Raw genomic sequence first — 16,047 nt, 5'->3', positions numbered from 1 at the left:
GTAGATTGTTCAGCCTTCCTTCCAAGGAGTGGCTGGTGGGTTTGAGCCACCAGCCTTCTGGTTAGCAGTCAAGTGCCTTAGGTACTACACTACCAGCGCTCCCCTTATTATCAGTGGAGGCCATTAAATTTAAAATAGGGGAGTAACATATGCTTTTGAAAGACCATTCTGTCTGCCATGTGAAGACTGGATGAGAAAGGGAATGGCTGGAGGGAGAGGCCACAATTGGAAGATTTTACAGAATAGGGCCATTTCTGGTGTCCAGGGCCTGAACTAAGGTGGATCTATATAGCAATGGAGAGTTTCTGGGTGAAGCAAATGTTTAATGTTTGGCTGCTAATCAAAAGGTTAGAGGTTCAAGTCCACCCATAGGTTCCTTGGAAGAAAGACCATTGGAAACCCTGTGGAGCACAGTTCTGCACTGGCATACATGGGTCACCATGAGTCAGAGTTGGAGTTATCAATGATTTTATTTTATTTGCATCCACAATCAACACCCATGGAAGCAGCAGTCAAGAACTCAAATGTCATATTGCATTGGGCAAATGTGCTGCAAAAGACCTCTTTAAAGTTTTAAAAAAGCAAAGATACCACTTTGAGAACTAAAGTGCTTCTGACCCAAGCTATAGTATTTTCAGTCACCTTATGTGCATGCAAAAGCTGGACAATGAATAAGGAAAACTGAAAAAGAATTGATGCCTTTGAATTGTGGTGTTGACAAAGAATATTGAATATACTGTGGACTGCCAGAAGAATGAATAAGTCTGTCATGGAAGAAGTACAGCCAAAATGCTCCTTAAAACCAAGGATGGCAAGACTTCATCTCAAGTACTTTGGATGTATTACCAGGAGGGACCAGTCCATGGTGAAGGACATCATGCTTGGTAGAATAGAGGATCAGCAGAAAAGAGGAAGACCCTTAGCAAGATGAATTGACACAGTGGCTGGAACAGTGGGGTCAAACAGCAATGATTGTGAGGATGGCACAAGACTGGGCAGTGGTTCTTCTGTGGCAGGGTCTCTATGAGTTGTAACTGACTTGACAGCACCTAACAGCAACAGCAGGTAATAATGATAGGTTGCTTGTATAGTACTTTACAATTTATAAAACATAATCTCTTTTGCTACTCACATCATAGTGCAGGAGTTATTTCTCCATTTATAAATGAATAAAGACAGGAGCCCTGGTGGTGCAGTGGTTAAGTGCTTGGCTGCTATCTGAAAGGTTGGTGGCTCGAACCCACCAGCTGCTCTGCAGGAGAAAGATGTGGCAGTCTGCTTCCATAAAGATCACAGCCTAGGAAACCCTATGGACCAGTTCTACCTTGTCTTACATGGTCACTGGGAGTCAGAATTTTCTCCATCACAACAGGAAAGACAGGCTCAGGGAGATTAAGGGATTTGCCCAGGGTCTGAGCTGGTATCTGAGCTGGATCTTGTGTTCATTCAGTTCTTAAATCCTCAAGGAAAGTGCTTTCCTTTGGCAAAGCGAATCACAATGAGAACATTGTACTTCTGGAGGCAGGGAGAATATACTGAAAGGAGGAAGAAGGTGCAGAAAGAGGAGTTGGGGCTGTCTACGAAAGCTTTATCTTCTTTCAGTTTTGCACAGGCCAGTCCTACTTGTCACTCCCTTACCAAATATCTAGGCAGATCTTTCAGACTGACTAGTACCCAACGTTCAAGCCTGGATCAAACCTGAGCCAGAAAAGTGAGGTCTGCCTCAGCATTTGAGTTAATCATTTATTAGAACCACCTTGACAGCTGTCAGTATGTAAACAGCTGGGCAATTTTTGCTGAAACCCGGAGCTAGATGTCAGGTTGAACAAATATTTGGTAAGCAGGAAAAGGTTTTTCTTTGTGTGTGTGTGTGTGTGTGTGTGTGTGAAATGTATTTTCTAACACATTACTTGCAGTTTATTAGAACCAATATGCAAGGCCTGGGAGTTGGCACATTTTCAACATCTATCCCCATATTTCTCCTGGCCAAGTCAGTCAAAAGCAGAGGTCTATGCCGAGTTAGGCCTTCGGCTTATTAACCAAGTGAATGAGCTGAGAAGACCCCAGCTGTTTCTCAGCCACCAGTTCCCTCTTGCCCAAGCTAATAAGACAGGGATAGAAGTGTGGAAATGGGCCACTAAGGGAACTCCCCAGTGCAGGCCAATAGGCTGTAATTAGGAGGTTCTATAATCTAGGAACTCATCTGATGTCTTGGGAAGAAGAAAGGATCTGTTGAGAAATAAGCCCTTAACTGGAAGGAAAAGGAGACTTTTAATCCTTATTAAGTCTCCTATTGTTGTGTGCCATTGAGTCAATACCAATTCATAGCGACCTTATATGACAGAGTAGAACTGCTCCTATAAAGTGACTGGTAGGTCTGAACCACCAACCGCTTGGTTAGCAGTCAAGGACTTAATTATTGTGACACCAGGACTCCTTAAGTCTCCTGTACCAAATAAGAATAAGCCCCACAAACCCAGGTAATAATAGTCACCATCGTTTAGTGAGTACCTACTTGTAGTGTGCAAGGTATGTGCTGATCCCAGCAAAGTAGGTATCATTTCTGCTCTACACACAAGAGTCCCTTGGTGGTGCAGATGGTTTGTACTCTACTATTAACTTAAAAGTTGGTGGTTTGACACTGTCAACCACTTGGAGAGGGATCTATGTAGAAGATCCTGGATAGAGAGGGAGCTCTGGTAGCATAGTGGCTAAGGCACTTGACTGCTAACCAGAGGGCTGGCCGTTCAAATCCACCAGCCACTCCTTGGAAGGAAGATGGGGCAATCTACTTCTGTAGTGATACTGCCTTGGAAACCCAAGGAGGGGTCACTATGAGTTGGATCCAACTTGACAGCACATAACAACAACAACAACAACAACACACAAGAGAAGGTCCCTTGGTGGTGCAGATGGTTTGTACTCTACTATTAACTTAAAAGTTGATGGTTTGACACTGTCAACCACTTGGAGAGGGATCTATGTAGGAGATCCTGGATAGAGAGGGAGAACAATGTGGAACAAAACTCGAAATCATGTGGAGAAAAAAAGAAAAAAGGGGGGACCAGGTTTGCTGGTCCAATAAGAGCCTGGTAGAACCACTGAGACTATGGCCCCTAACTGCCCTTCAGGTCTGGAATTGAACCCACACCTGTGGCTTGCAGCCAAACAAAAGAGAGGCATATGAGTTAAACATCTACCTGAGGTAGATACACTCCTTGGAGAGAACAATCATGGGAGAAAGAAGGGCTGCTTATGCACAAGGAGACAGCTCAGGGGGCAGGAGTGCATGGAGGGATGGACACGGAAGAAGTAATTTTGGGGAAGAAGTGGGAGGGGAGCTGTTGCATTGTGGTAAATTGTGGTCAATGTCATGAGACAAAGTGTATGTGAACTGCTGTATGGAAAATGAATTTGCTCTGTAAATTTTCACCCAAATTACACACACACAAAAAAAAGTTGGTGGTTTGAGCCCATCCTGAGGCACTATGGGAGAAAGACCTGGTGAGCTGCTTCCATCAAGATTTCAGCCAAGAAAACCCTACGGAGCAGTCCAACTCTGTTACACATGGGGTCACCATGAGTTAAGATTGACTTGATGGCAATGGATTTGGTTTTTGGTTTGGATAAACAAGGAAGCCAAGACTCAAAGTCATTAAGTAATTTGCCTAAAGTCATACAGCTATTACATAATGATTTGTAGTTCAAACTCAGATATGTCAGACTTAAAATCTTATTCCATTATGTCATACTGCCTGCAAGGACATATATCTAAAGAGAGAGAGAAGTTCTCACCATTATTAAATGCTTATCTGTGGATAACACAGTAGGAACTTTAGAAGTAATGTTGTACTGTGTATCCTATAAAGCAATGGTTTTTATTCTGGAATAAGTGAATTCCCTGGAAATTATTATTTGCATGAATCGTGTATATTTCTCTGGATGGAGAAAGCAGCTCTTTCTTCAAATTATCAAAACAATTTGTAATTAAAAAAAAAAAAAAGGTGAAATCCATTGCTTTAAAAAGGGATGCATCAAAATAGTTTTTGCCACCCAGATTTTCATAAAGTTAATGTAGAACTAACATAGACATAGGAGAGCATTCAGGTTAGAATCAAACTGGTGGTTAATAACATTGGCTTATTAGGTACACGACAAGGGTTAAATATAGTGCTGGGATGTTTGGGTTGGGAAAAGTTGAAGGAGCCTTATGTCTTAAGTACAATTTAAGGAAATTGTTAATTTATTTGCTAGGACAGTTTCATGAAGAAGGGAAAATAAAGGTGGAAGGCAGTCATTCTGGGCAGATACTACAAGAACATTCAGGGAAAGAATTAGAGGATGAAGGCAATGCCTCAATGCCTCAGGAAGAGAAAAACCACACTGGGTTTTCCAGAAATTCTAAAGCACTTGGAAGATGACAGGTTTTAGGGATCTTGGGCTGCTGGTGGTTAACCTGGGAGTCCTGAAAGATGCTCTTTTCAACTACATCTTCCCTTTGGTTTGAGTACAGTCCCTTGGCCAATCCACATCTCCACACCCTACACCTATAGTGTAGGGCCAATAGTCTTTCATCAGCACCTCGGAGAGGGGCAAAGGAGCATCCTATTGGGCAGGGCTTTAGGGACTGGAAATGAGACTCAGGATGCTACTGAATGGCAAGAGGAAGGGTGGTGCGCAGGGTTTCTCTTTTCAGCAATATCTGCGTGGTGATTTACTTCAGGGCTCAGGAGTCTTGAGGTCATGAGCATGTGGTCAAGAGCTCTGCTTCCCTTTGTAATTTCAAATATCTGTCCTTGTTTTTGCAATTTAGAAAAAGGATCCTCCACCTGTAAAGTGCGTCCAGCCTGCACAGACAAAGACTATTTCTACACACACACGGCCTGTGATGCCAATGGAGAGGTGGGTAGCAACATTTTGGATTCCATTTTGTCTGGCAGACTGTCTCCCCTTCCTTGGGCTTTAATGCTCTTTTGTGTTCAAGTAGTCAGCAGAGCTGGCACCAGATCAAGTCCCACAGGCCCCAACAGCGAGCTCAGGGCCAGTGGGTGTCTTAGTTTCTTGGCGCTGCTATAACACTAAGCGGGTGGCTTTGATAACAGCCATCTATTTCCTCACGATTTAGGAGAGTAGGATTCCAAATTCAGGTACTGGCTTTAGAGGGAGGCTCTCTCTCTGTTCTGAGGACCATCCTTGTTTCAGCTTCTCTAGTCTATCATTTCTCAGTTCCTTGGTGATCTCCACATGGCAACTATCTTTTCCCCATTTGTACTTGCTCTCTGTGCCTAATCTCTTTTTACATCTCAAAAGTGATTAGGGTTAGGACACAGCCTACACTGACATGGGTTCATTAACATAATAATGAAAACCTTCTTCCCAAATAGGGTTACATCCACAGGTATAGGAATTAGGTTTCCAACACATTTTTTTGAGGGACACAATTCAATCCATAACAGTAGGGAAGCACAACCAGATGGCCTTGTTCATTTTCAGGTCAGAAGCTGCTTTTGCCACATTTGTTTGACATGTGTTTATTCACATGGGCTCTGTTTCAAAAAAACATTTCTTTCATTTTCTTTTGCTTGGCATCTTTCATTTGCTTAGCCATGCTGGTCGATGCCTGCCTGGTGTCATGCATTATTATCATTATTATTATTTCCTGATGGAGCTCATCAAATTTGTCCTCTGAGTGCTACTTTGGTGCACTGATGAAGGGAATGATTCCCAGTTCCTGGCTTCCTGGAGAATGGCTGGGCTTGTTCAATCTCTGATGTTTCTTTCTCCTCCAAGTGTTCTGCCTCATAAGACTTTCCTTCACAGCTGAGATTGCCATTGAGTCAAAAAACAGTTTTTGAATGCCAATTGTTATATCAGGCATTGGGGTCCACAGTGGGGATTCAGAGATGCCTCAGACAGGCTCCTGCCATCAGGGAGCTCACAGGCTTGAGTGAGAGTGTGGAGAGAGGAGAAGGGCTCCCAACAATCACAAGCTGGTCCTGGTCAAGGCCATGAGAGAGGGATGTGAAAGGCAGTATGGGCACCTAATAGACGAGTGGCACCCAATTCTGACTGAGGGGCCAAGGAAGGCCTCTTCAGTCAGCAAATGTTTACTGAGCACCTATTATGTGCCAGGCACTAAAAAAATACAAACCAAACTCACTGCCATCAAGTCAATTTGATTCATAGAGACCCCTCCTTGGATTTCTTAGGTGGTATCTCTACAGAAGTAGATTGCCCAGTCTTCCTTCCGAGGAGTGGCTGGTGAGTTTGAACCACCAGCCTTGTGGTTAGCAGTCAAATGCCTTAGGCCCTACGCCACCAGAGCTCCCATGCTAGGCTCTAGGTATATATTAATTAACAAAATTAAAGGAATGTCTAGCTCTGAAAAGAGTTTAATTCTTGTTGGGGAGAGGATAGAGAGGAAATCTGTGCTTTGTACATCCTAGACAGATAAACAGCAAAAAGATGTATAATATATCAAATGGTAGTCAGTAGTAGGAATTAAAAAATGAAACAGGATTAGGGGGTTAAGAGGAGTGCCTGGGTGATGCAAACAGTTAAGCATTTAACAGAAAGACTGCCAGTTCAAACCCACCCAGAGGTACCTCTAAAGAAAGGTCTGGTGATCTGCTTCCAAAAGGTCGTGGCCACTGAAATGCTGAAAGTTCTATGGAGCAGTTCTATGCTGACACACATGGGGTTGTCATAAATTGAAATAGACTTGATAGCCACTGCTTTGGATTTTTTAGGGTACGGAGGATGACAGAGGGGAGTGCTATTTTAGATAGTCTTTCTGAGGAGGTGACATTTGACAGAGACCTGAATGAGATGAAAGAAGAACCATGAAGCTTTCCAGGTGGAGGGCACAACAGGGGTATAGGCTCAGAGGCAGAGGTGTGCCTGGTGACTTCAAGGAGCAGCAGCAAGTGAGCAGGTATGGGTTCTAGGGCACAGATGGAGGAATCTGTTTTAGATTAGACATTAGGATGAACTATCTGTGTTCTTAAGTCAGAGACTCCAGGAGACAGAATTCAGAGTCAGGAAATCTGCATTCAGCTCTAAGCACAGTGCTTAGCTATTAAGATGCATACATGTTTGTTGGCTGGCTGGCTGAATTCTCCCTGCTAATTATGCATGGAATAAAGTCTAGTTCATAACAGTGATTATTCTTCATAGTTATCTCTGCCTCCGTCCCTCATATTTGGAGCATCTTCACCTCCCCTAGCAGCCAGGAGAATAGCTGTGTATCTTTTCAGTTGCACCTTAGACTCTGTTCTATAATATCTGGTGTTCTGTACGACCTTGTAAAAATTATTTTCCTTTCTTTGGCCTCATTGACTTGTTAATAAAGTGGGGGAAATTAATCCTGTTCCTCTCCTCCCTCCTAGTCAAAACATGTGGCTAAATCTCAGCTGTCTTTGCTTCCTTCTGCCCCTCTCTCCCCTCCCAGGTCTAGGCCAAGGCCTTCTAGAGCTACAGTGTGCTTTGCTGTCTGTGACACTGACCACCACTAAGGCCTTTAGACTCTCATGTGACCACAGCCAGTCCTCCCACCTTGCAGCCCGGCCAAAGCCTGGCTCAGGGAGAGGTGAGCTGAAGCCTGTCCGTTTAAGGAGTGTTCATGCATATGCTTTCACCACAGGAGCCTTCCAGAGGTCTATGTGTTGTACCTGAGGGCATCCTGGTTCTGCTAACTCTTGTGATTTCAGTTTGTCTTCTAAGCTGTATTTCAAAAATCAAGGGACACTCCTTAAGCCAGCTCCTACAGTTGCCCTTGTCCTTTCATGTTAACTTGACCAATCCATTAGGGCTACTGAATGTGCTTCTCTAAGAGACAGCCCACATCAGTCTCCCTGCTCCCCTGATCCTCCTCATGTAGACTCACAGGAGACAGGCAGGGCTTAGGGAGCTGTGGCCACCAGTTCCTCTTCAGAGGGAGGCTCACTGAGCTGAGCAGGGGGAGGAGGAGCCAGGGCTCACCATCAGTGAAGGGAGCATGAACCGAGGACCACTGTTCATTAATATCTAGTCATTTCTTATCCTAAATAAAATAGACAGGTGTATTTCTCATCCGTCTTTCCACATGGATGGCATGCTGCACAGATAATTCTTATCATTAGCTCAGTGCAATTCATAAAGATACCTTTTTGTCTCTAGCTTCATCTGAGGTTGCCCAAGAAGCCTGAAGCTCAGCAGGGGCCTCCTACACGTCATATCTTCTTCTGTACCCAGTGCTTCCATACAGAACAGAGACAGCCCTGGTGGTTGACAGACCTGGCCTTTCTTGTCTGCTGACCTGATGGCTGTCTCTTGGGCCTTGATGCCTTAATGCTCACAAAGCACACATTGTTCCTATTCCCACATGGATACTTATGCAATTGTTGCCCTTGTTAGATGGTGAGCTCCTTAAGGTCAGGCGCCACATCTCATCATCTCTGAGTTCCCAGGTTTGGCACATAGATGTATTAGGCTATATATAAGTGTTTATTGAATGAATGAAAGAGCAAAGAATGTGACACTTGGAAGACAAGTTGGAACATCTTAGTCTCCCCCTCTTTCCCAGGATTACGTAAGCCACCTCCACTCCATGCCTCTCTGTGTTCTGGCATTTTCACCACCTGCTTTCTCTGAGATGCTGGTAGTGATAACATTCTACAGCGGACTCAGAGCTTTCTCTGAAGACACCTGGTCCCTCGATTCCCTCTGTCACACCAGCCCTCATTAGGTCTGTTCCTCTTGTTCCAGGTGACATTCACCCAGCTGACATTTATTGAGCATGACCATGTGCCAAGCACTGGGTTAGGAGCTTGTGATACGCCCACGACCAAAACAACGTTCCCCGCACTGATGAAACTTTCATTTTAGCCCAGAATTCCACTCCTCTCACCCCATCTTCTAGTTAGATTCCTAAAGATGTGCTAAACCCCACCCAGGCTGAGCCGTGCTTAATCCATTTCTGCAGACGCAGCTCATGTACAAATGGGCTGAGCCGAAAACCTGCAGTGAGGATCTAGAAGGGGCGGTGAAGCTGCCTGCCTCTGGAGTGAAGACCCTCTGCCCACCCTGCAACCCAGGCTTCTTCAAAACCAACAACAGCACCTGCGAGCCCTGCCCCTATGGGTCTTACTCCAATGGCTCTGGTAAACCCTTCACCTGCCCTTTTCCCTACATTTCTTCCATGCCTACATCACTCATGTGGGCAGGCCACGTGGGCGCTCAGAGTGGGCAACTGAACACAGAGTCTGCCCTTCCAAGAGAAACAGTTAAGAACGAAGTTCAGAAGAAAAGCGGTCAGGGACTGGCCCTGTCTGTGGGTCAAAGTCAGACTTGAGAACTGTCCACCTTCCTCCTCCTCTAACTGTGAATGTGACTGAGGCTCGAAGGTACCCAATCCTCACAATAATGATTCCACCATATGGCAGGGATGCTAACTAAAAGGTTTGGGGGCCTGGCTTGACCCAATTAGAGCCTGTAAACCATGCCACAAAAAGGACTTGGGAAGATTTCTGTACCTATTAATGGGAGTGTATTTAGTGATGATAATGTGACAAATAATACTACATGTATCCAACTAGTAGGTACATTTAAGTTTTGAAATGAAAAGTTTTGGTGGGAACATAAAGGCTGGCTGTGTTATTGGAATGAAGGGTCAAAGTGTTTGTCAAACACTTTGTCAGAATATTTTTTGAGTCAATTTGATATGACTGCAGTGGTCTTCGGCACCACCCATTTTTGGCTGTCCACAACTTTTGCCACTTGTCTGTGTGGCAGCAGCTCCAGTCAGGGTGGTTGCAGCCTGTATGCTAAATGCGTGGGTCTTATGGTTCCCCCAGATTGTACCCACTGCCCAGCTGGGACTGAACCTGCCCTCGGATTTGAATACAAATGGTGGAACACACTGCCCATGAACATGGAGACAACCGTTCTCAGTGGGATCAACTTTGAGTACAAGGGCATGAAAGGTAATTGCCCTGCTCCCCCCACTCCCCACCCCAAGCCATCCTTGCACATTCTTGGGGGCTATTTCAACTTCTTATTTCTTCAAAATAGTCATGTCTGAGAAAAGTAAGCTAATCATGTCATGAATTACAATGAAAGTTCCACCCTCATAGACATATATTCCGCCAAGCCTTAGTTTCAGAGACAGAAACAAAACTGGAAACAATGTGCACACACTCCAAAAGGCTTGCTCTGAGAGCTTCAGGGTCTTCAACCAAAGCAGGGGGATACGTTTGTGTTCAGCAATGGTTCTGGACACCTCAAAAGATGGTGCTGTCTCTGCCTTCCAGAGGTGGATGTACATCTGGATACACATCTGCCTTGCACCCAAGAGGCACCAGAGCATTAACTGTCTTCTCATTTTCCAGGCTGGGAGGTGGCTGGTGATTACATTTATACTGCTGTTGGAGCCTCGGATAATGACTTCATGATTCTTACCCTGGTTGTGCCAGGATTTAGGTGAGGAATACAAAGCCAAGGGGAAACCCAAGCTAACTTGGCTACATCCAAATTCTACATGTGTTGGAATGTTGCATCTCTCAGTGGCACAGTTTGCCCCCAGATACTAACCCAAAGGTTGGAATTTTGAACCCACCTAGAGGCAATGCAGAAGATGGGCCTAATGACTTTCTTCCATAAAGATTATAGCCAAGGAAACCCTATAGAGTACAGTTATACTCTTTAACAATCATCATGAGTTGGAATCAACTTGATGGATGTTTTTGTTACTTTGTGCTGCTCTAACAGAAATACCACAGGTGGAATGGCTTTAACAAACAGGAGTTTATTCTCTTACAGTTTTGGAGGCTAGAAATCTGAGTTTTAAGTGTCAGACTCTGGGGGCTGGGTGAGAGCCCCTTGACCTTGGGCTTTAGCTCTGCCTCTTGCTCCCAGACCACTGAAGCTAGAGGTGTCTCTTCACTCAGGTAGCTGCTGGCTGCTGAGGCTAACAAGCCCAAGGTTGACAAATAAAATGACACAGTCCCATTAAAAGTCCTAGGACTGGCAGGAAATATGGCAGGCTGCTAAATGAAGACTCAGCTACATGCAGGGTCCAAGCATGCCAAAAAGTTAGAGACCATTCCCAAAGCTTCTCCTTATATATGGACCACATCCCTAAAGCAGCTGCTTGTGGCAGATTCCACCATGGAGTTGATTGCCAGTCTCATCATGAAGAGTAACTACCACCAGCTGCCCAGCCACTCAAAACCAGGCCCAGCCAAGTTGACACACAACCTTAACTACCACAGTGGCAGTGGTGTAGAGAAGGCTTCTGGAGCTGAATTTCATTTCATTCTAAAGCATCAGTTCGGAACAGAGAAGAGCACAGTAATGGTCTGGCAAGGCTAACCTGGATGCTCATGTGGCTTCTTAGTTGCTGCCCATACAGATTTGCCTATTGCTTTGCCATCCTAGTTAGCTTCCCCCATCAGCTGACCACACACCAACTGATGAATTCTTGAATTCTTCCTCCTTCCAGTGCCAGATAGGATAGAAGTTCTAAAAATAGGGTTACAAGTGCCCACAGACACTTTATCTGTGGTAAGAAGACTGGGAGGAATTGTTCTCATTCTCATATTTGTCTCCATATCCCAAGAAGATCTAGGACAACAAGCCATTTTTTTGTCTTAAAAAAAAAAAAAAAACACTATAGGCAGTGTGGTCCAGTGGAAAGAGCACTGGACTAGAAGTCAGAGTACTTAAACTTCACCACTTGCTCACTTTGTGAACTTGGTAAAGTCCTTTGCCTTTATAGACTTCAAGTTCCTCACCTGTAAATTAAAGGGGTGGACAGTCTATGATTTAGGATTAACTCAAGTTGAGATGATTCTTCCAGCCCACTGGTTAATCCAACTAGGTAGACAGTTGCTGGAAACTGGAGTCCTCAGATGGCAGGATAATGACTACAGTTAAAAGGAAAGCAATAAATGGATTCCCAAAGGCAAAGTGAACCAGTCTGCCCATATGTGCTTAAAGATGACTGGGCTTGGCTATTGCCAATTTGACTTCTCCATTCCCTCCTTCCTTCCCGCTCTCTCCTTTCTCTTCCTGGGATAGTGCTCAACCCCTGGTAGTTGTTCAAAAGGTATTAGTTTTCCTCCTCTTAACCCATATTACTCAGAGGGGACTAGTTAGATTCTTTTTTTTGCAAGATGAACAAACTTTTCTGGTTATTTCTTTTTTGTAATATTCCAAAAAGCACTTTTCACTTGCAGATCTGTTGATCATAGGAAAGTGCCTCCCCACTTCTTGGACATGGCTTTCTCTCCCAAAAGTAGGACCTGCCTGAAAATTTTGCTGGAGAGATTACAGGTTGACATTTCTGTTCATTGCCCCCAGGCAAAGCTCCTGCCATCTTGGAGAGTGAGCTGCTAAGTAAACGTAGACAAGTGGCATCTTATGATAGCGGTGTCTCTCAAAATTTAATGTGTATTCAAACCACCTAGAAATTGTGTTAAATGCACATTCTGGTTCAGGAGGGCTGGGTGGGGCCTGAGCTTCTGCATATCTAATAAACTCCCAGTGATGCTGATGGTGCTGATTGGAGACCACACTCTGGGTCATGAGGTTTTGCGTTTTACGACACATACTTTCATGTGTGTTATGCCTTTGGAGCTCACCACGATGGTGGGAGGGAGATAAGAAAAATATTATTTTCTCCATTTTATCCACAAGGAAACTGATTTGGCTAGATCAAGGTCACATAGCCAGGGTGGACTGAATCCACACTCTTTCCATCATACTCAGAACGTGACCCTGGCCCCCAACAGACCCTTTGCTCCTGTTTGGGCACTTCAGTAAGCATCACCTGGCCTCTGGAACTGACTTTTAACCTCTGTACCCCCCCCCCCACAGACCGCCACAGTCTGTGATGGCAGACTCAGAGAATAAAGAGGTGGCCAGGATCACATTCGTCTTTGAGACCATCTGTTCTGTGAACTGTGAGCTCTACTTCATGGTGGTATGTTCCTTTCTTTGCCCACTGAGAGGCTTCTGGGGACTCTTGGGAGGGTTGACCCATCTGTTCCATTGGTGTGTCAACATAACTGACCTCTGCTTGGAGTAAGGAGTTCTGGTGGCGGAGTGATTACAGCATTTGGCTGCTAACCAAAAGGTCGGTGGTTCCATAAAGATTTACAGCCTTGGGAACTCTACGGGGCAGTTCTATTCTGTCCTAAAGGGTGGCTATGAATCGGAATTAACTCGATGGCAGTGGGTTTGGTTTTTGGTATCTACTTGTAGTGATTTCACTGTGAAAGGACCTGAATTGACCATCAAGGAATTCACAGTTTGACATGAGTCTGTGATCACTCCTGGGGTGAAGGCAGTTATGGGTGCCTTATCCTGCCAGCCATCATGCCTTCCTTCACTTGTCTGGGCTCAGGGCATGAATTCCAGGACCAACACTCCTGTGGAGACGTGGAAAGGCTCCAAAGGCAAACAATCCTACACCTACATCATTGAGAAGAATGCAACCATGAGCTTCACCTGGGCTTTCCAGAGGACCACTTTCCATGAGGCAGTAAGTTCCTTCCCTTTCCTCACTCAACTCCCAGAGGAGACCTTCCGAACCTTACAGGATTCCTGCCGTTAGCTTAAGAGTGAGTTTGAGGTTCAGAATCCAAGCCTTAGAGGGAGCTTAAGATGTCAAACAGAGAACTGCCCTACTCAGCCACCTGAGGATCATCTAGTCTTACCCAAATGATTTCCAGGGAAAATGACACTTAATCCCTCCACAGCAGCCCCTACCCAGAGAATATCAGTGCCTGACCTAGTTCACCCTCTAGCAGCCCTGCTGTTGCTTTTAATAATAATAATATCTTGGTTTTATTTTCTTCACTCAAGATAATACAGGTTTATTGCAGAAAACTTAAACAGAATAAACAAGAAGAAAAAATTAAATTATTCATAATCCTACCACCCAGAGATAATCTATTAACATCTGAAGTATTTCCTATACAGTCTTAATTTCTCTACAAATACATTTTTTTCCTCTTTTATAAGGAAAAGACCTGCTTTTTACATATAACAGTATCTACTGAATATTTTCCTCATGACACTTAATATTTATAAGTTATAAATATTATATTTATAACTTAATATTAAAAATGCTTTGGTCTTGTTTTAAAATGACACAAACCGCACAGAAAAAGTTACTTCTAAGTGAGTAAAGGGAGTGCTGGTGGCATAGTGCCTAAGGCATCTGACTGCTAACCAGAAGGCTGGCAGTTCAAACCCACCAGCCACTCCTCAGAAGGAAGACTGGGCAATCTACTTCTGTAGAGATATGGCCTCAGAAACCCAAGGAGGGGTCACTATGAGTCAGAACTGACTCGACGGCAGTGAGTTTGGTTTTTGGTTTAAGTGAGTAAAAGAGTAGAATGCTTCTGAGATTTTTCTCAGTTATCATAGGATGAAAAAGATTAAGAAGTACTTTGCTATTTCCTAAGTCAATCACAGAAAGACAAGTACTGTATTAGTTTATTATTGTAAAAAGTCAAGGAAAGGCTTAACTATGGAAGGAAATGTTCTTTGTTGGTTACCAGCATGGAAAGAGAGGGGAAGAAACACTGGAAAAAAAAATAATAATTGATTAAATTTTTTAAAAAAGTACTTTGCTATTTCCCAAAGACTCAACTGTTGCTGCTGTCTCAGGCCTCAGCCTTCTCCCTTGTTTTCTTGTTTCTAGGGCAGAAAGTATACCAATGATGTTGCCAAGCTGTACTCCATCAATGTCACCAATGTCATGGATGGGGTGGCCTCCTACTGCCGTCCCTGTGCCCTAGAAGCTTCTGACATGGGATCTTCCTGCACTTCCTGTCCTGCTGGCTACTACATTGATCGAGACTCTGGAGCCTGCCACTCCTGCCCCTCTAACACAATCCTGAAAGCCCACCAGCCTTATGGCATCCAGGCCTGCACACCCTGTGGTCCAGGGACCAAGAGCAATAAGGTGCCTGTGCTCTGCCATGCATCCTAACCTTAGCTCCTCTGGTTGGATCATCTCTGAGGGTGCTGGGTGAGGTTCTTGAAGGACTCATATTACCAGTTTGGTGTCCTGGGGGACACTCATTCAAGTTTTGACCGTAGAGGGAAATTTCATAGCTGTAAAGGTTGACTTCTAGGGTCTAGGTCTCCAATCATGGCCATGTTTCATCATCAGGAAATGAGTAAGGGACATTTGGGACCATTTTCTCCTGTGGGTTATTTGACATCGATCTGCCTGGGGACCTAAAGGGAAAGAGCAGTGGGAGCTATGGCTCAAATTCAGCAAAGTCCAATCTACCCTTCTTTAGGATGTCAACTCAACCTTTATTGGGATGTATGGTTAATCTTGCTGTTACCCCATGTACTTTCTGCATCTAAGAAAATACCTATGACTAAAAGAACTTATGCATAATGCTTTTAAATGAATTTGCATTTTCTGATCACAAATGCATAATTGCAAGCCATTATTTATATGTCTGCAAATGATGCATGCCTCATCTGTGCAATAAATGCAGCAATTTTGCAGAGCCCTAGGAACCTCTTTTGGATACTTGGACTTTTTCCACAACTGTTCTTCCCCTGGAGCTCCCTCTGCTGCTATGGGAGGGAATGACAGCTGAGTAAGGCTATTGCTCAGTGGGGACCCTAAAGCGGAGCAAGGGACAGATTTTCAGGGAATGAAACCACTTTTGGAGTTCAGCTTCCCACAGAGAACCTGGGAAAGAGGAAGTAGAGTTCAGTTTCTCTTCTGCTGTCTTAGGCACCCTTTTTTTTTTTTATTATTTTTATTGTGATTTGGGTGAAAGTTTACAGTACAAATTCACTTTCCATATAGCAGCTCACAGGAGCTCTGGTAGCGTAGTGCCTGAGGCATTTGACTGCTAACCAGAAGGCTGGTGGTTCAAATCCACAGGCATTCCTCAGAAGGAAGGTTGGGCAATCTACTTCTGCAGTGATACCGCCTTGGAAACCCAAGGAGGGGTTGCTATGAGTCAGGTCCGACTTAACAGCACATAACAACAACAACATAGCAGCACACATATACTTTGTCTCATGACA

The 16,047-nt window shown here is 44.3% G+C and overlaps 1 protein-coding gene across 1 annotated transcript in view; it reads left to right on the top strand.

Annotated features, from left to right (window-relative positions):
- ELAPOR1 (endosome-lysosome associated apoptosis and autophagy regulator 1) overlaps positions 1–16,047 on the top strand; it is a 116,068-nt gene that overhangs the window by 84,801 nt on the left and 15,220 nt on the right. Inside the window, exons 8-14 of the mRNA XM_007949807.2 lie at positions 4,814–4,902; positions 8,963–9,140; positions 9,834–9,962; positions 10,368–10,458; positions 12,856–12,961; positions 13,385–13,522; positions 14,690–14,953. Coding sequence (XP_007947998.1) covers positions 4,814–4,902; positions 8,963–9,140; positions 9,834–9,962; positions 10,368–10,458; positions 12,856–12,961; positions 13,385–13,522; positions 14,690–14,953 — 995 coding nt within the window. The remainder of the gene's footprint in view (positions 1–4,813; positions 4,903–8,962; positions 9,141–9,833; positions 9,963–10,367; positions 10,459–12,855; positions 12,962–13,384; positions 13,523–14,689; positions 14,954–16,047) is intronic.

This window comes from Orycteropus afer, unplaced genomic scaffold (genome assembly GCF_000298275.1).
Source record: "Orycteropus afer afer isolate SDZICR_OR568_19922 unplaced genomic scaffold, OryAfe1.0 scaffold00010, whole genome shotgun sequence".
NCBI classification, from domain to species: Eukaryota; Metazoa; Chordata; class Mammalia; order Tubulidentata; family Orycteropodidae; genus Orycteropus; species Orycteropus afer.
The sequence above is the reverse complement of the archived record's forward strand: the minus strand, read 5'-3'. Positions and strand labels throughout refer to the sequence as shown.